The 19,339-nt window shown below is 44.6% G+C and overlaps 1 protein-coding gene across 1 annotated transcript; it reads left to right on the top strand.

Moving 5' to 3' along the window:
* The first annotated feature begins 89 nt into the window (after window positions 1-89).
* Window positions 90-15,068, top strand: igfn1.3 (immunoglobulin like and fibronectin type III domain containing 1, tandem duplicate 3). The gene is made up of 24 exons (XM_056605522.1): window positions 90-913; window positions 2,695-2,762; window positions 3,141-3,263; window positions 3,557-3,696; window positions 4,030-4,129; window positions 4,235-4,276; window positions 4,362-4,407; window positions 4,773-4,953; window positions 5,306-5,419; window positions 5,601-5,766; window positions 5,869-6,141; window positions 6,603-7,079; window positions 7,258-7,397; window positions 7,744-7,885; window positions 8,124-8,417; window positions 8,518-8,814; window positions 9,104-9,283; window positions 9,704-9,832; window positions 9,934-10,242; window positions 10,356-10,441; window positions 10,800-10,992; window positions 11,538-11,834; window positions 12,479-12,805; window positions 13,559-15,068. The coding sequence occupies exons 2-24, from the start codon at window positions 2,711-2,713 to the stop codon at window positions 13,561-13,563; spliced, it is 4,113 nt and encodes a 1,370-aa protein (XP_056461497.1). The 5' UTR covers window positions 90-913; window positions 2,695-2,710; the 3' UTR covers window positions 13,564-15,068.
* Window positions 15,069-19,339: the final 4,271 nt, after the last annotated feature.

Here is a 19,339-nt window from a genome sequence, read left to right as displayed (position 1 = left end):
GAGAGCGAAGAGAGTTCCAGGAGGAACCCTTGCATAGTCAACGTGTTTGAATTATGGCCACTTAAAACCTTTCTGTCAGTAATTTATGTCCGGTCTCCTTGTATTACAGTCTCTAGGCCATGTGCATGTACCGAGGTCAAATTGTAGTCCAAGTTTAGCCCCACTGAAGAAACTAGCAGTGGACAACTGCTAGACATGAGCAAGAAGCAGAGCAGGGCTCAAAGTGCACGCTGACCTGTCTCAGTTTCAACCAGGAGGGTTTAATGTCAACGCTCAACCTTAAGGCTGAAATATTCCTTCCCTGTCGCCCACTTAATTATCAACTCCTCAACCGAGCATCAACACAACCACTCAAGTTTTTCTTTCAAATACATTGAAGCACTTTTGTGAACATTTCTTTGAATCATGGCCAAACTATTTCCTTTAGAATGCCACACTAGTTTATGGTGTTAAAAACAAGCAAACGAATGTTGTAACCTCACCTCTTGACCACACTTGACTGCAGGTAGTATTCAGTCGGCAAAGGTGACGAAGGCAGTGGAATAACGCGTGTTCAAAAGTTTGCGGATGTTACGACCGCTTCGCACCTAGGAGCATTCGAAATGTGTGGCCCCCAGAAATGCAGTTCAAAAAATCCCTAGGGGACTTGGAAATGCATGTTTGCGAGGGCGGGGTTTAGCGTTTCACACCCCAAACACCCTCCAGAGCTGCCTTTTGAAGGCCCCTATAGCACCATACGGCCCCCCCCCACCCGCGTGTCAGCAAACCTAAATGGAGCGGGCCCGGTGCCGCCCTGCAAGCCTGCATTGAGCATCTAAAGAGGCTCTTTATTACCTTTCACAAGGCGGACACTCTACACTCCTCAGTATCAGCGGGAACTTGGCAGGCAGGGGAGCGCTTTTGTCTGTATCAAGTAAGTGCAATCTCTCATAAAAGAACCGGCAGATGGCATATTTATCAGTGTTTATCTGTTTATTTTAACACCCGCCACATCTGCAACGTGGTTGCAGAGATTGATGGCTTGCAAGTTGAATTCCCTGTGTGGGTCTTTGGGTTCTGCGATGAGATGGTCATCAGTCATCTGTGTTTTGAAATGTTTTTCAATTAAAAAAAAGGGTTTTGTGGACAGTGAAGAGAAAAAGTAAAAACGTTGTGGGGAAAGAGTGGTGAGGTCACACACACTATGAATAGATTAGAGGAAAAGAGCAAGAATGTAAAATGTGCTAAAAATATATCAAGAATGTCATGAAGTTCAGCTCATGGTGAAGCTAACCGTGAATATTAGAGATTAAAGGTTGAAGGTCACATGTTAACACACCATAACAGTAAGGAGTCGCACCGCAAGTTAATGCATGGAATCCTATGTCACCATCTCTCATGTTGGGGACACTCAGTAAATAAGGCCTAGCTGGGTCATTGAGTGAATTATCTCAAATGTGTGAAGAGAACATGAACAGAGAGGATTGTACAGGCAGAGCCACTAGACGGAGCCCACAGACCTGGAACATGAACTGAGGAGCTTATTAATCACAGTTTATATCCATGATCTCTTTTTCATGCATACCACTTAAAACCAAGTGGAACTACTTTTAATTATTGCGGGGCTTTCCCGAATTGAAAAAGTGTTTGCATTAAGAGCAACACTTATCTTTACCAATGCATGTCTCAACAAGGCACTATTTCACACATTTGGTGTTTTCAGAACCTGATCCTGGCAGACGATATTGTCGGGTTTAGTTATGATAACGTTGTCGTGGTTCCCGTGAGACCGGGGGTACAGCTCAGATAAATCCCAGGTGGCAACAGCACGGCTTTGCAGACATTGTTGAGAGATAACCAGGTGCTGAGAGCCAATCAGAGTCAGATTACCGAGTCATGGGAGCTCATGTGCCCGGCTCCATTTAACCTCGGCCACTTGCGTCACTTCCTGGTTGCTGAGTGACAGCTTCACGAGGCATGCCACCCCCTGGCCCATAGGTCACCTGCTGGGTCCGGGCTGGGTGCTATGCTAGGTATTCTGTGGGGGATCACGGATGCTCACAATCCCAGCTCGTAAACATGTTCTTCTGATGGAGCGAAACCCTTCTTACACCCCGTTTTGACCAATACATTTAATCTGAAGTATTACATTTAACAAAGCGTATTTATATGCATATATATATATATAAAATGTATGTTCAATGCAGCTTTAAAGCTTTAATTGTAACTTTTTTAATAATGTGGTAATGTAATTTAATGATGTTTAAAGAATATGTCGATGTGATTATTCCTTTGGGATAAATATGAACATAAAATGTTGATTGTTTTTTTACATTGATATTACATTGTATTTACATCATATTGTGTGTTTATGTATATTAGATATTTGCTTATTGTTCCACTGTTAATCATAATGATAACAAAGTAGGAAGCATGAGTCTCCCCAAACCCATCCAGGGAGGCTACAGGGTCCAGACGGACAATCTGGTGATGGAAACTGAAATCAAAGTATTGTCTTCCTGAGCTTTTTAAAATACTGTCCCCAGTCCAGAGAGTCACAGCATCAATCCTCATTCCTTCATCACTATTACACGTTCAGTGTCAGTCTGGTGTAAGTTAATGAGCGGAAAGCGCATTTTGAGAGCTGATGATAATCTGATATCAGATCGAGTGATCCTAAAATACATTAAGATCATGAATTTCTGTATTCATCAGAATCTGAAACGCCAACATGTTTAAGATACGCAAAACGAAGGAGGAGGAGCCCACCGGCCCGGGGCAGGGTGAGTTCAACTAATACTACATCTGTTCATGAATATATAACCACATATGAAGAAGTCATCGAGTTCAAAATACTATTGTCCCCCAATGGGGCAATTTGTTGTGAAGTAGATAGTATACAAATCCAAGTCACACACAATCACACACACACACAATAAAAAACACTATACAATCAATAAATAGTAGTCAAAATAGTAAATAGTAGACAAATAATAATAGTACACATATACTATATATGTATACACATATAATATATATATATATATATATAGAAAGGCAGAGGCTCAGCATTTCCAAAAGTAGTAGTAGTAGTTTAAGGTCCATTACTGGTTCTTACTCTTACTGGTTCTTGCTCTTACTAACTGGTTGATTTCCAACAGTGAGGATTAAAAAGAGATCCAAGGTTCCCGGGGTGATGATCACCCAGTATGTTGAGGAGATTCCCGAGAGGATGTCCACCCCGGACTTCACCCGCAAACCCATCGCCCTGACCATCCAAGAAGGTACGGTACCGACCTACCGCATGGTGCTATAGTAAGACATCTGACCATCTGAAGGGTCCTTTAGTCGGCGAACATCTGACCATCTGCATGGTCCCTAAATCAGTGGACATCCGTTTCCATCTTATGGTTTTTACTGTGCGTTATGTGGTGCTTTCTGCAGTATTTAGTAACGTACCATTTAAAAGGTGCATTTAAAGATTTTGTTAAATATTGTTAACGTTGTTATTATTAGCAAATTAAGGAGAAAAACTGGTCTGGTGATGAATAACGATGTTGATTTTGTGTCGTTTTAGGGAAATTGGCTATATTCAGAGCGATCATTATTGGAGAGCCGACACCTTCCGTTACATGGATCAGGAACGACGGCGAACTAGACGATCCAGAAATGTACAAAATCACTTTTGATACAAGTTCAGGGGAACACCAGCTGCAGGTGAGCAGGTTTGTCCAGTAATGACCGCGCTCTGGCCCTTACAGAGCAGCGCTCCTAAAACTTTTAATCCTCAGTCATAGCGGTTTCTACAAATGTTGTACTTCTGCATTTTGCTTCAATTTGAAACCAATGTATTGAGAGAGAAAGATAAAACAAATGTCCTGGTTGAATGAGCTGGGGCTTAAATTCCCTCTAGACTTCAACCAATGGGTAATTGATAGACAGTGCCATGTTGAAAGTAAGAGATGCATGGTACATTTAAAATAAATACTGCCTTTAATTGATCTCTGCCTCACGGATAATAATCATCCTCATTTCGGTCCATTTAAGTAGATACCGGACGTTTCAGGGGATCACTCAGACACCTACAAATGCCTTGCCACTAACGAGTATGGAAGAGCGGTGGTCACTGCTAACCTCAACGTGATTGAAGGTGAAACTCTTTGAATTCAACGCCGGGCAGTAGTCTTCTGTATGAAGAGCCTTCTCTCCTCCTTCTAGTATAATCAGGTGTCTATTCTGTTTATTCTCCTATTAGTTGGCTACAAGAAGACCAAAGCCCTGCAACAATCCAGAACAGGTACACATTCCTCAACTACGCTCAGTTTGTAATCAGAAACAGCTAAGGGTATGATTTCATAACCACACTTTTTGTCTTGTTGTAGCCGTCCGGGAGATGCCAGAGGATTTCAAAAAGAATTTGAAAACCAGGTTAGTAACGACCTAGTTGACACTTAAAGATAGTACTTAGCATTGTGTAGCATCATATCCTAGCTGTCTTTGTTGCATACAGGGAAGCGGTCACCCTAACAATTGTTAGTGCTTGGCACTTGGTTCTATGAACACCCCTCCTGTACCGACAGCGATATATTGTTTCTCTTTCTTCTGACAAATGTACTTAGTTAGTTAGTTACAGAGAGGACAGTACGTTGGAACTTTGGAACCGTTCTTCTGACAAATGTAATTATTGTAAGTCGCTTTGGATAAAAGCGTCTGCTAAATGCCCTGAATGTTAACGTAAATGTAACATGGCTAAAGCCATTCATGCAATTCATATCAGGCGTTTTGTTTGATAGGGTGGAAGTAGAGCCAAAGGAGGAGAAGAAGGAGATAGATGAGAGGTTCTGGGAGCTGCTGATGAGCGCGGACAAGAAGGATTATGAGAGCATCTGCTTCCAGTACGGAGTGACCGACTTCCGTAGGATGCTGACCAAACTGAGCGAGAAGAAGATAGAGCGCGAGGAAGAGCAGTCTAAGGTTTGGGGGTTTGGTGACATTCGTTTTGACAAGTGCTTCTCAAGCTTTGTTGGCCTGGGACTGGGAGATAATATCAACGTGATAATATGTAATAATTTGCACATTTAATCCAAGTTAAGCAGTTTTATCTCTTGTGCATGATGTTTGGAGAGTGTGTCAGTATGTATTTACAGGATGTTTGGACCCAAAGGATATGTTATTTTCTTAAATTTTTTTATGGATTTACGCATCATTAAACATCTCCGGCCTAAGGCAGACACACCAGAGATGAATGAGAAACACAAATCAAGCGAGTTCAAACATGCCATGTGTGCCGAAGCATTTTATTTGGGTTTTCATTTCTACATGTCAGGTAGTTGAAAGACTCTGCAACCTCAAACCCATAGAGTTGAGAGACGACGGAGGGGCAGAGTTTGAACTTGAAATGTCCCTGAAGGACCCAGCCCATAAGATCTTCCTGTTCAAGGTGAGGAACTATTCCTGGTTGGGATCAATCCATTATATTTTATGCATGGTGCGATACAACTGCACTCCCTCAATCATTTTCCCATGATTGATTATGATCATGATGCATGTTTATGAACGATGATTGTGTTCTCATTATTTACAACTTTAATAATGATTATTAAACTCTACGTTTTTCTCAGGATGGAGTCATGATCCCCTTTAACGCTGATGACACAGAAGTCAAACACGGGTTGAAGCAAGTAGGGAAGAAGTTTGTGTTCAGCATAAATGGTGTCGATCCCGAAGACGCTGGAATGTACCAAGTCGAGGTGAACGGCGTCAAGATCTTCTCAACGGATCTCAAAAGTAAGGCCCACTTTTGGAACGCTCCATTTTGGCTTCCACCTTCACATCGCAGCGTATGCTAAATGCAACCAACCAGGACTGCTTCCCTCCCCTCCCCGGCAGTGCCCAACGTGGACTTCCTGGTGAAGATACAGGAGGTCACGGCGCTGGAGAGAGAGGACGCCGTGTTTGAGTGTGTCGTCTCACAGCCCATGACGAACCTCAAATGGACGATGAAGAACGCCCCCCTGGAGCACGGCGAGAAGTACGACATCGAGGTGTCGGAGGACATGCTGATCCACACGCTGGTGGTGAAGGACTGCAAGCAGCTGGACAAGGGCATCTACGCTGCGGCGGCCGGCATGAACTCCTGCTGCGCCTGGCTCATTGTGGAAGGTAACCGTCGCTATCCGTAGCACCGAGTTCGACTCCCAGCCGAGAGGCACTGGGTTTCAAACCCCAACATATTAACAGCCGCCCGGAGCTGTAGGCGTTCTAGAACCCAGATGATTGGTTCACGCCTTGGTGCTCATTAATGGAACGTATTTGATTTGCTTTGGATAAAGGGGGTCTCCTAAATGGGACGAAATAAATGACAAATAGGTAAATGAATGCTGTTCATCGGGGTAGATAGAGCGGGTGGACTTGTAACCAGAAGGTTTCTAGTTCGATCCCTGTCTCCTCCTAGCCGAGTGTGGAGGTGACCTAACCCTAAATGCTCCCGACAGAGCTGGCTGTCAACTTGCGTGATTGACTCTCCCGCCCGATGTGTAAACGTGCTTATGAACTGTTGTAAGTCGCTTTGGGTCAAAGCGTCTGCTAAACGCCCTAAATGAAAATGTTGATCACATTCCCAGCGGACACCGACGGGACCGGTAAGAAGAAGGCCCGCAGGACCACCCGGGCCGGCGGAGGGGGAGCCGACCTGCAAAAGATCGCCGCGGAGCAGAACGCCCTCGTCCTGAAGGAGCGAGAGGAGATGATCGCCAGGGCGACGGCTGCAGCCGAGGCCGCGGCCGAGGTGGAGGCGGAGGCTGCAGCGCTGAGGGCGGCGGAGGCGGCGGAGAAGGCCGCCAAACAGGCAGAGGCCCTCGCTGCCAAGAAGGCGGCGACATTGGCCGCCAAGAAGGAATGGGAGGCGAAGGAGAAGGCGGCCGGGAGGGAGACCAAGAAGAAACCGGCGAAAAAGGACGGAGCAGCGGATGGATCTGAGGAGACGGTGGAAGGAGAGGAGGAAGAAGAAGAGCTGGAGGAGGGAGAAGAGGAAGAGGAAGAGGGAGAAGAGGAGGGTGCCGAAGGGACAGTTGCTAAGGAAACGGTGGAGGGAGAGGAAGGCGTCGAGGCCCCTGTGAAGAAGAAGAAGAGAGTGAAGAAAGTGGTGGTTCCTGACGCCGTCATCGGTGAGATACCTCGTAGAAAGATTGAAAACGATGATGCAGGGCAACAATGGAGGAATGAGAGAATGCGAGGGATTGGGAAGTCCAGCTGATAACGATGGTGTATTCTCTTTAGACCCAGGCGTGTACTTCACCAAAGGTCTCTCCGATGTGAGCCCTGTGATCGGCATGGAGGCGGAACTGGTCTGCAAGCTGAGCGCGGACTGCGATGGGGTCTGGTACAAAGAAGCGGTGGACACTTTAGAGATGGAAGAGGTGAGGAATGGCTGTTGGTAAAGAGATAGAGGTAGGATAGTATGGTGGATATGGAGTTTTACTCCAAGCCCTAGGGTGGTGGGTTTGATCCCCAAATCCACAGACTGGCTGCAGGAGTCCTAGAGCAAGATGCCTGACCCCGCGATACCATTTTCTACACATTAATAATTAAGAAAGCGTCTGATAAATACTTGATAGTAATAGTGAATTAAATAACTGGAAATAACCCCAATGGTATCAGTGAAGTAACTATTAAAGCAACATTCAAAATGAAAATCAAAAGTCTGAGAAAAGATGTAGGAGAGTTTGGAAATGTAAGCATTTGTCTTTTTCTGTGTGATTTCAGTTAACCTCCACGGAAGATGTCTGCATTAGCAAAGATGGGGTCTTTCACAAACTCACAATCAAAAAGTGCAAGGAAGAAGACACTGGAAAGTATAGATTTGAAGCCGATGGACGTAAAACAGAGGCTACAATAACTGTTGAAGGTAACTACATGTTCCGATGTGACAATGCCATATGACTATACGGAAATATGACAGCAGCATTCTTGATAGCATTAAGGGGTATGTTGTCTAGAATTAACCTAGTCCCCATCCTAGCTTTAATCACATAACATTAATGAATAAGTCATCTAGTTGTCCTCAAGTCCTTGGTGATGAAGCTTCTCCTAAATTATCTGAAGTCTAATATATCCTTGAATCATTCTGACGATTTTATCCTAAGATCCGCCCAGGTTCAAGAGCGAGGATCTGGAAGAGTTCGCCAAGCCGTCGGTCATCAAGGTGGGACAGAACGTGGCCTTCGAGATCCCCTTCGAGGGCCGAGAGCCCATGAAGATCCAGTGGTTCATCGAGGACGAGGAGGTGCAGGAGGACAGCCAAGTGAAGATCGAGAAGTCCGCCACAAGCTCCCGCCTGGTGCTCATCAAGTGCCAGCGCAAGATCTCCGGGGAGGTGAAGATCAAACTAAGGAACGAGTTTGGAATCTTTGAGGCCATCACCCAGCTTAACGTATTGGGTATGGCTTGCCGATGAAAACCAATGATTCAAAGTCAAACTGGTAGAAGGAAAGACCTTTAAACTACAGTAACAATCGGTGGCCCTCTCTTTATTCACAGATAAACCAACACCACCACTAGGGCCTGTGGAGGTCATTGAAAGCTCAGCCAGTGCCGTTGAGTTTAAATGGAGGCCTCCCAGGGACGCCGGTGGCTCTCCCATCACAGACTACATCCTGGAGCGGCAGCAGATCGGACGGAACAGCTGGAAGAAATTAGGCAAGATCGGCCCGGAGGCCAAGTACAGAGACTTAGACGTGGACCACGGAAGGAAGTACTGCTACCACATCAGGGCTGAAACCGAGCAGGGCACCAGTGAGATGATCGAGACAGATGACCTCCAGGCTGGAACCAAAGGTGAGTGTCAGCACGGTATTATGGAGACGTGTGATGGCCACCACCCCATCTCTGATTAAAAATGTTTTACCTGTATATATGAATGTATGTCAATTATGGCACCCATTGCACTCCTGATCCTCCCTGGACGGAGGGATCCCCCACTAACTGTCACTGTTGTTTCTTTTTCCTGACCTGTAAGCCCTTTGAGACTGTACCTCTGATGAAGGGCTATACAAATAAATGTAATTAAATTGATGATATGACAAGTCAATAGATATTTAATATCAGGACTTCTGTTTTTCTACAGCCTATCCTGGCGCACCTTCTACGCCGAAGGTGGTCAGCGCGTTCAAGGACTGCATCAACCTGGCCTGGAGCTCACCGTCCAACACGGGAGGAACCAACCTCCTAGGATACAACATTGAGAAGCGCAAGAACGGGAGCAACCTGTGGGGTCAAGTGAACCCACCGGAGGAGCCCATCAAGGGTAGGAAATTAAATTCATGTTTCAACCTTAACCATCAATTCTGCTTTTTTAGGAGACCTCTGTATGCACATTTACATTTAGGGCATTGAGAATAAGAATTAGAATGAGTACATTTGTCAGAGGAAAGAGAAACGACAATATATCGCCGTCGGTACAGAAGGATGGTCATAGAACCAAGTGCCAAGTACTAACAATTGTTAGTAACAGCCATTCTCCGTATGCAATCAAGCTAGCTAGGATAAGCTGCTACACAATTCAAAGTACTATTTTTTAAGTGCAAGAAAGTACAACATACAATAAGTGCGTACATTAAGTGCCCGGACGTACAGGAATGAGGTAATATATGGCATGATTACCTCATTCCTGATAGATCGTGTTTGTCAGGTCTTGATAACCTGGTTCCTCTTCTCCCTCAAACAGAGAGAAAGTACGGAGTGAAAGACGTTGTGGAGGGGTTCGAGTACGAGTTCAGAGTGTCAGCTGTCAACATCTCTGGGGCCGGGGAGCCGAGCTCGCCGTCCGAGTTTGTCTTCGCAAGAGATCCAAAGCGTACGTTTCAAGCCAAACTACCACAGCATGGTCGTCCTGAAGCTGACTTAACCACAGCAATCATTCATTAAGTCCTCACTAAAACAGCTTCCACTCTCCAGAGCCACCGGGTCGCGTCATCGACCTGAAGGTGACAGACTCCACCTACACCACCCTGTCCCTGGCCTGGACCAAGCCCAGGGAGGAGGAAGGGGTTCAGGACGAGGCCAAGGGGTACTTTGTGGAGCTCAGGCCAGCGGAGAACACGGAATGGAGTCGCTGTAACTCGAGCGCCATCATTATGGGCTCCTACAGCATCATGGGTCTGAAGTCCATGGCCATGTACTGGGTGAGAGTGCTGGCCACCAACGAGGGGGGAGATGGGGAAGCGCAGGATCTGGACAACTACATCATCGCCATGCCGCCTCCAGGTTAGCTCCATCCAAATAAACGAATTCCAATACACCAATACTTTTTCTGTAACCTCCAGAATTCACTTGATTGTAACACAGGATATCTAAAGACATATTTCCCCCGTTTGCAGTGAGACCTAAATTCACTGACCAGAAGATGAAGAGCTTCAACGTTATAAGAACCGGGAACGTAGCGAGAATCAACGTCAATTTTGAGGTTTGACCAAAACACCCAAACAAAAACATGTTCCCTACCTGTCCTGTAACCTGGTCTTCAGGAATAAGTAATGAAACTGTTGCTCTCCCCATTTACATTTACATTCATGGCTTTTAGTAGAAGCATTTCATCCAAAGCGACTTACAATAACTACATTTGTCAGAAGCAGAAAAACAACAAAATATCGCTGTCGGTACGGTAAGGTAGTTCATAGAACAAAGTGCCAAGTATGAACAATTGTTGGGTTAACCCATTCCCTGTATACAACAAAAAATAGCTATGGAATGCTACACAATGCTAAGTACTGTTTTTAAGTGCCAGGACGTACAACATACGTCTGCTCTCCTCTCTCCTGTAGGCCTCTCCGGTGCCTAAAATCCTGTGGTTGAAGGACGCGGGACCCTTGACTAAGGGTGTGACAGTGAGCAACACGGACACCTCCTCCCAGCTCCTCCTCCCTTCGGCAGAGCGCACCGACACGGGCGTCTACACCATCCTGGTCAAGAACATCGTGGGCCAGGAGACCTTCAGCTTTGAGATAAGAGTCACAGGTAGAGTTGAGGAGCTAACGCAATGGATTCAGATTTATCAAACGTTTTATCCAGGGCAACTTAGAAAAAAAACACGCAATGAAAGGTTTTATTTGCTGCATGAGACGTACAGAGAAGTTAAAATGTGTTTAGACACTGCTTGACAGTGTGTAGCAATGTGAGTTGTTAAAGGAACCAGAACATTGAGATATAAGCTGAAAACTACCTCTGCACGTTTAAAAAGAAATGTCCTGGCTGGTGGCGACACAAATTATACTGTGCCTTTATAATATAGTGACGTAATACATTTTCAGGTGTTTTCTATTATTAAGTGAAATGATGTCCATGTATCTGTGTAATTAGTTTCAATAATGTTGCATATACTGTTTATAATGTCTACCTCAGCTGTCTGTCACTGCTACTTCCCATATCGTTCACATAGATTTACTTCATTTATTCATATTTTTTCGCTGTTTACATCCATTCCCCGTCCTCCCCCCTCCTCCGCTGAACTCCACTGTGACACCAGAATGCAATAAATCCTCCGCCCCCCTTATCTTCCCCAGACGAGCCCAAGCCCCCGGGCCCGGTGGAGCTGGACCAGAACGTCCCCGGCACCGTGACCGTGTCCTGGACCGCCTCCCCGGACGAGAAGAGGGACGACCGGCTGCACTACGTGGTCACCAAGCGGGACTCCGTCAAGCGCACCTGGCAGACGGTGGCGGAGTGCCTGTTCAACAACAAGTTCACCGCCATCAACATCATGGCCGGCACGCAGTACCACTTCCGCGTCTACGCCAAGAACGACATGGGTCTGTCAAAGCCCTCCGAGTCGAGCACCTGGGAGGTGGGCAAGAGGAGAGGTAGGTTTCAACGCTCCTAACGAGACGGCGAGGATTGCAATGGGGACTTAATGTACTTAATGTTAAAATAGTAGAGTGTAGTGTCTTATCCTAGCTCTCTTTGTTGAATACTGGGAATGGGTTAACCTAACCATTGTTAGTGCTTGGTCCTTGGTTCTATGAACATTTTTAGTGCACCGACAGCGATATATTGTCGTTTCTCTTTTTTTTGATAAATGTACTCATTGTAAGTTGCTTGCTGTTGATAAAAGCCTCTACTAAATGCCCTGAATGTAAATGGATACAGGAGTTGCTCTCTCGCATATTACACATTGCTTTGCGATGCATCCCAAAACCCGTGGAGAGTAACACTTTTGGGGTAAAAATGTTTTTCATATTCTGCTTACTTTGCTGCAAAGCAAAGTGAAAAGAGAGACCAGATCTCACACTTTTATATATTTAGCTTATACCAACACTAATTTTAATTATCTTGCTTAGCTTGCTGAACCCGCTGCCCCGGTGGGATGACCCGTTTTTAATTGGCCTTCCATCATTTAACTTTAACAACATTACACGCATAGTTACATCGGCCCGAACGAGCGGTGTGTGTGTTGCGTTGTTGACCTGACATGACTCCCTCCCACTCCCCTCTCCCTCACCTTCAGAGAAGTTCAAGCTGGAAATGCCCGAGACTAAGGGCTGCAGCTTCGACGCCGCGCCCTCCTTCACCGTGCCGCTGAAGATGCACAGCAGCCCCGAGACGTACGAGTGCTACATGACCTGCGCCGTCACGGGGAACCCCAAGCCCAGCATCACCTGGTACCGCAACAACATCAGCCTCAACACCAACACCAACTACCACATCACCAACACCTGCGGCGTGTGCTCCATGGTCATCCTGCGGGTGGGCTCCAAGGACAACGGGGAGTACACCATCGCCGCGCAGAACTCGCTGGGCAGAGTGGAGTGCTCCACTAAACTCACCGTGCAAGGTACGCCTCTGGACTGAGCAGGGCTTCCTGGAGTTGTTTTGTACCATGACCCCAATGTGGGAGTACTTTTGGCCCGTTATTGTTTTCCTCCGTTAAAGTAGCAACACATGCTCATTCACACTTCCAAAAAGCGACATCTTCAACTATTTAAACTTGAATTAAAAATTGACGTCCTTGCACTTAAAAATAGTACTTAGCTAGGATAAGATACTACACAATGCTATCTTTGTTGTATACTGGGAATGGGTTAACCAAGCGATTGTTAGTGCTTGGCACTTGGTTCTATGAACATCCTTACTGTACCGCAAGATATTATTGTTTCTCTTCTTCTGACCAATGTACTTAATGCAAGTCTCTTTGGATAAAAGTGTCTGCTCAATGCTATGAATATGAATGTAAAATACAGGACTCCCTTTTTCAGTCTTCAAACATTCTCGAAGCCAGTACCTTGTGAGCCCCATGGCTCACGTCCCACAGTTTGAGAACCCCTGCAGCTAGAACCTGGTCTCCCTGGGTTTCCAGTTACAAACACACATACACTAGTTAGGTTTGCTGGAGACTCGTAGAGACCAAGTGAAGTTCATTTCACCACAAACAGCCCGTGACTCGTGTCTGATTCATGGCGACTCCGCTCTCCTCCGACATTGGCTTCAGGCCTTCACAATCCAGATTAGAAGCAGGCAGTGAGAGAAATGGATGGATGGATTTCACTTGTATATGTTTATATATTTTTCTCTGCTCTCCATTTTTCAGATTAAGGAAAAAACCGGAGGATCTCCCAGGAAATGCTTCGATTTAAATGCATAGGACATCAATAATGCACATTCTTCTGAAGTATGACATTATTTCTGTCTGAGGTGATTCATGTGTTTTACAATGGTGCAATTTTTATGTATTAACAGAAGTCAAGAATTTAAGATGAAGGTGAATATCGATGGGGAAGTAGGTAAATTCAATATTTCTGTATACTTATACTGAAATGTTTCTGCGTAAGGCCAGCATAACGGACAGAAGCCAAGATAAAACCAAACATACATAATTTTCCACAATTTAGTGGAAAATATGCGTACACTTATTTGAACACTTTGAGTATGATTCTAAAAGAGCGCAATCTGAGGATTAAAGTATGCCTTTTGCCTTTTTTATTTTGCTTTCAGGCCTAATTCATGAGTTTTACCAGATCTAATATGTTGCTGATTTAATAAAAGCACATAGTTTGATTTTGGAATTGCTGCTCGTTTACTATTTGATAAAATGTTGTCATGATTTCTGCTTTATGTGTTTTGGATGGTTAGTAAATGCAAATGTACTTAAAAAAAGAACCTTGCTGAACAAATCAGACAAACAGCGCCGCCTTTAGCCAAATACATGCCACTGTATCGAACAAGTTACAAAATATGAAAAATGACTTCACCTGACAAATGAACGTGTTTTATTGGATATTTTATTTGATTAATTAGTATTTTTGGATTGGTTGACTTATAAACATATGTTCAGTCCAACTGTTGAAGCCAATCATAGTCTAATAAAGTACAGCATGCTAACCCAGAATGCATACCCATTGTTTTAATCGCATTAGTATCACTTCGGTTCAATATGCAATGGTTATTTATTACTTCATCTATGCATCTGTGTGTATACCACATTATATTCTTTAAATATAATGTTTGGGCATTGCATTGTCTTCGCACTATAGATATGCCTCACTACTACCGAGATGCTTCTCTCCTTACTGTACTGTAAAAAACTGTCTTTGTCACTGCCTACTGCTGCACGGCTTCAAGTTTCTCTTTTACTGCACGCGTGCCATTGTGTTCTGCTTTTTGAGTTAATAATAAAGGTCCGAAACGATGAAAAAAGGAAAACCTGAAATGCATTGCTGAGTGAACTGTAAACATGTGAACATGTGCCATCAGCATTCGGCCATCTTCAGCGTGTAAAGACTCTAACACATGCTAGTGTGACTAGGGTGCTTGTCGCCGGGTCCATCTTAACGTGCATTTATTTATAAGTTAACAGGCGACACGGATACGCAACACGTGTGAAACCGCTCGCACGCTTTCTGACACACGCAGCTGCTTTTAAAAGACGGAACCAATCCTCCGGGGAGACATGTTTGCCCGGAGTTTGTCCAAAGTGTTTCTCTGCCCCCCACCCATAGAAAACGGGTCTTCCTCTTCGCGCATGTACAGGTTAAAGAGCAATGTCTACCATGGTTGACACCCCAGCTCTGACCCTGCTGAGCTCTGCAATAAAGGCCTCTGAGAACCTCCAGCCTCTTGTCACGTCTTTCCAGGCCTCGTGTCCGTCACGAGTCACTGCGACTCGCACACAAGCATTTACCGCACATCCCAAAATATATCCACAACGCACCATAAATCGTGACCCAAACAGCATCGTGGTGCGTTGCTAAGACGACAGCAACACTGTGTCAGGGTTTTGGGTTTCACCGAATCACCTAGCGCCCCCCTGGGTGACTTGGGGTTGTCCGAATCAACGGCTAACTTTTAGGGCACGGACGTGTCGGGTCCTAAAACGTGTCCTCCTCACAGGGGGGGGGAATAATACACTGCGATAAACGTGGGGTATTATCCCCCCCCTGTGCTGCGTCCTAAAACACGAACTGAGAAGCGAGGCCGCTGTATGTTTTTTCTACTTTGACATAAAAGTTGCGTCTGGAAAAACAAAACCCTTTAACCAAAAGAATAACCTTTTTGTCCCTTTTTCGATTCCATTCATATTTTATCAAAAGAAACAGCAGAGGGCTTGTTTTGCCCATACCCGGGTTGCTACCTTGTTCTGTGAGGATGACAGAGATCATGGCAATCCATCTTTCACTGCCAGCTTTTTCCTTACGAACACAGGCTGGCGCCTTCGGAACCGCGCTCTCTTCACTGCACAAAATTGTGTTCGTATTCCACATTACACTCCCGGCTTAACATTGCGTCAGCAATTACAAGGTAGGCCTATTAACCGTGCCAGTGGGACTGAATGCTGACTGACAGCCACTGTGGTCAAGGATTAGTGTCTTAATACTGTAGTTAATGAGCTGAGGACATGGGGAAATGCACAGTCTAGACTCATAATGTTCAGATGTTGGGCTTTAAGTAAAGTCATGGATAACCTATTGACCCGTGTCCACGTAATGTAGCATTCTGATGTCTGTTTAACAGCCGTCACTTTGACACGTTTACCAGACTGGAATAACGATTAATGTAATGACATTCTGTGGTGAAACCTATGGATGGAATTCATACGGGAGACATGGGGGTTTATATGAGAGGCGGTGTGGTAATCCAACCTTAAATCTTGTCTTATGATACATCATGCGTTATGTATTAATAGAAACCATTATTTTGAAACACGATTCCAAATGATTGGGTCAGACTTTTCCCAGCACCCACCACCATATTTATATCACAGGTCACACATTGAACTCAGGCTGCCCGTTTTAACCCAATGAAATGTTAAATGAACCCCCTTGATACAAATCAACAAAGCTTCTGCAAGTTGACCATGATTTAACCAGCTACCCACGATTCAACCAGTTAACAACGATTTAACCAGTTAAACATGATTCAACCAGTTAACCCCTTGATTAAACCAGTTACCCATGATTTAACCAGCTTACCAAGATCTAACCTGTTAACCATAATGTAATCAGTTAACCATGATCTAACCAGGTAACCATGATGTAACCAGTTAACCATGATTTAAAAGGAACAATCTTCCAACGCTTGAATCCTATGGAGAGTGATAAGGAGCAGGAATGTATGGTGGCTGTGTATGACTCAATTCCTAGAGGAACCATCTAGGGCTGACACCTTGTGGTCAGTCCAACGGTTGGTCTTAATGCTCGTGACCGTATTCTCATTGGTCTGAGAAATGAGAAAAGCAATTGTTGGTTCGTTATTTTCGGCACAGAACGATGTAGGCTAAAATATGTTTGAGTGATTGGCTAAAGTGTGTTGAAAATAACAATGATAATGAATAAATAAATATATTCTAATTTATTTTACTGAACATCAATAATCATATGTTTTAATATACTATAAAACGTTTAAGACAGGAAGTCAAAACAACCCGGTTTTCATAACTTTGATCACACCCAACTTCCCAGAGACCGATAGTTCTAAATCCAGCTGAAAATGTTCTCGGCTCCACACAAACCGACATTCTGGTGAGGAATCCGTTGGTGTGGCAGTGTGTAGTCATCATTAGAATACTCTGTTGTCTGCTTTAGGATGCTTTGCCGACTCCAACTAACGCTTGATAGGCTTCGAGTGTGACGACATCAGAACTGGCACCTTGCCATGCATCGCAGCGCGTTCCGCAAACACAAAACAAGGCAGGAAAATTGAATCTTCAGACGCACGTCGTGCTTTTTCCCATGCGACGCTGCCCCACACTCCACGGCCTCTCCGGCGTGCGACCTGCTTCATAGTGAAGTGGGCAAGGTGCATCGTGGCCCATTAAAATCATCTAGAATAGCACTTAGCATTGTGTAGCATCTTATCATAGCTATCTTTGTTGTTTTCAGGGAATTGGTTATCCTAGCGATCGTTAGTGCTTGGCACTTGGTTCTATGAACATCCTTGCTGTACCGACAGCGAGAAATGTCTTCTGACAAATGTACTTATTGTAAGTCGCTTTTGATAAAAGCGTCCGCTCAATTCCCTAAATGTAAATGTAGAATGCTACAACCCTAAATGGGTGTCAGATGCGGTAGGGGGATAACAACGTAAAAAGGGTATTGAAAGGACACTTTTCAACCAGGCACCGTTCAAAGAAACTAAGGGTCTATTTTACATCAGCTGGTTAGAATACCGGAGCAGAGAAAGAATTGAGGGAAGCTTCGGTGCAGCCAAGGCAAAAGTAATAACCGAGAGCCAGTGACCTTTAAACAATACCCAGAGTCTGGGCTTAAAACAAAAATATACATCTAAACAACCTCTCTAAGCAAACACAGTAGAGCAACATGAGCCAAACAAAATGGCGGCTTAGCCTTAGACATCTTATCTAGGCTCATTTCATAGAGTTCCGAAACCGGAGCGCATGTAGAAAAAAAACTGCCCGTAAGCAAGCAAGAGAGAGCAAAACAAGAGAGAGCAAAACAAATGAAAGACAAAAAGAGGGACAAAAAGAGAGACGACACAGACTCTGCTGCTGGAATACTTAATACCTAATTGCTGATCATGTACACGGTGCAAGTCATTGGCCGTAACATAGAACAACATGTTGGTTTTTCAACCGACCGTCGATTGGTTGGAGAGTATGTCAAAACCCGTCTACCAAGAGTCACTTTTGTTGACTACCGCCCCGGAACATTCTAGAACTTTATTCTACGTGTGTTCCGAATATCACAACCACCTGGCTGATGCTATGTCAAGCGAGACAATGTGTTATTGTCACAGGAAAAAGGTGATTAATTGCCACCGAGGTTACCCACTCAAACGAGGAATGTGTCTGGGCATGTCTCCTCAAGGAGGCAGACCCAATCTGTTTCAGATGTGCAAGGAAGCAAAGAACGCCGTCTTGTTTATCTTCCAGCAGGTGTGTACTTGTTTCTGATAGAGTGCGAGTAATGTGACGAGAACTTTTTGGAGCTTGAGCCAAAGCAAAAGATGCCGATGACCCACAACAAATCTGCATTTCTTACAGGCAGTGAGCTTCAGGCTCCTCCGCAGGCCCTCTACGGCACCTCCAACCCCCCCATCTGGGCCATGTCCCTGGGGAGCAGCTATCACACCACCCCTGTAGACATCTGGAGACCGCTTGACCCGCAGATTCTCATGTTTAGTTTTTATGGACTCAAATATTGAGGAAATAATAAACGGACGAAAAGTGTTATCGTTTGGGTTTTTGGGCTGTTGCTCGCTACAAGAAATGTGTCATTAAAAAGCATCAGGTGACGACATTAATATGAGGATGAAAACGCCGAACTGACTTATTGTTTGGCTTATTAATCAATGTTTAATTAACGTTGCTCACAAGGCCATAATGACGCCAATCTGTCCTAGCCGACAGGGAAAAGGATTTATGTTCTAATTTTCATGGATGTCCCTATACACGTCATTAAAATTATTAGGGTTGTTATAATTTATTTTGAACCCTTGGTTAGCATAATGAGGTCCACTGCCTAGTTTAGCAGAGCTCACTAAGGCACCTCTCATCTCTCACCCATCCATCTTTTAAAATGTGACACAGAATATAGTTTAGTAAGGATGCGACTGCAAATCTAAAGCATTTCATTTGACGTAGAACTATGCTTCCCATTTACCGCCATCCCACCAACACGTGGAGAAGGCCATGCTCTCTGTAGTGCAGTGGTTCAATAATAGTCATGAATATTGTTCATTCATTCTGGCTTGGCCTCTTTCTCATTAGACCTGAAAGCTTGTAATATTGTCCACATGACACTCCTTCAAAATAGGTGTAATTCGTCCTTGCCGTTTTCTTATTATTCAGCCCTAGGATTATATACACAGATGCCATTCGAAATAGCCTATAGACACCTAATAAACACCTTGTAAT

The sequence above is a fragment of the Gadus chalcogrammus genome, chromosome 13 (genome assembly GCF_026213295.1).
Source record: "Gadus chalcogrammus isolate NIFS_2021 chromosome 13, NIFS_Gcha_1.0, whole genome shotgun sequence".
Lineage (NCBI taxonomy): Eukaryota > Metazoa > Chordata > Actinopteri > Gadiformes > Gadidae > Gadus > Gadus chalcogrammus.
Note: the sequence above shows the minus strand (reverse complement) of the source record. Positions and strands in the feature narration are given on the sequence as shown.

Coding starts and splice junctions, on each gene's coding strand:
- igfn1.3 (XM_056605522.1), top strand. CDS start 2,711: ATGTTTAAGATACGCAAAACGAAGGAGGAGGAGCCCACCGGCCCGGGG. Junction 4,408..4,772: donor AAAAAGAATTTGAAAACCAG/GTTAGTAACGAC, acceptor TTTGTTTGATAG/GGTGGAAGTAGAGCCAAAGG. Junction 8,815..9,103: donor CCTCCAGGCTGGAACCAAAG/GTGAGTGTCAGC, acceptor GTTTTTCTACAG/CCTATCCTGGCGCACCTTCT.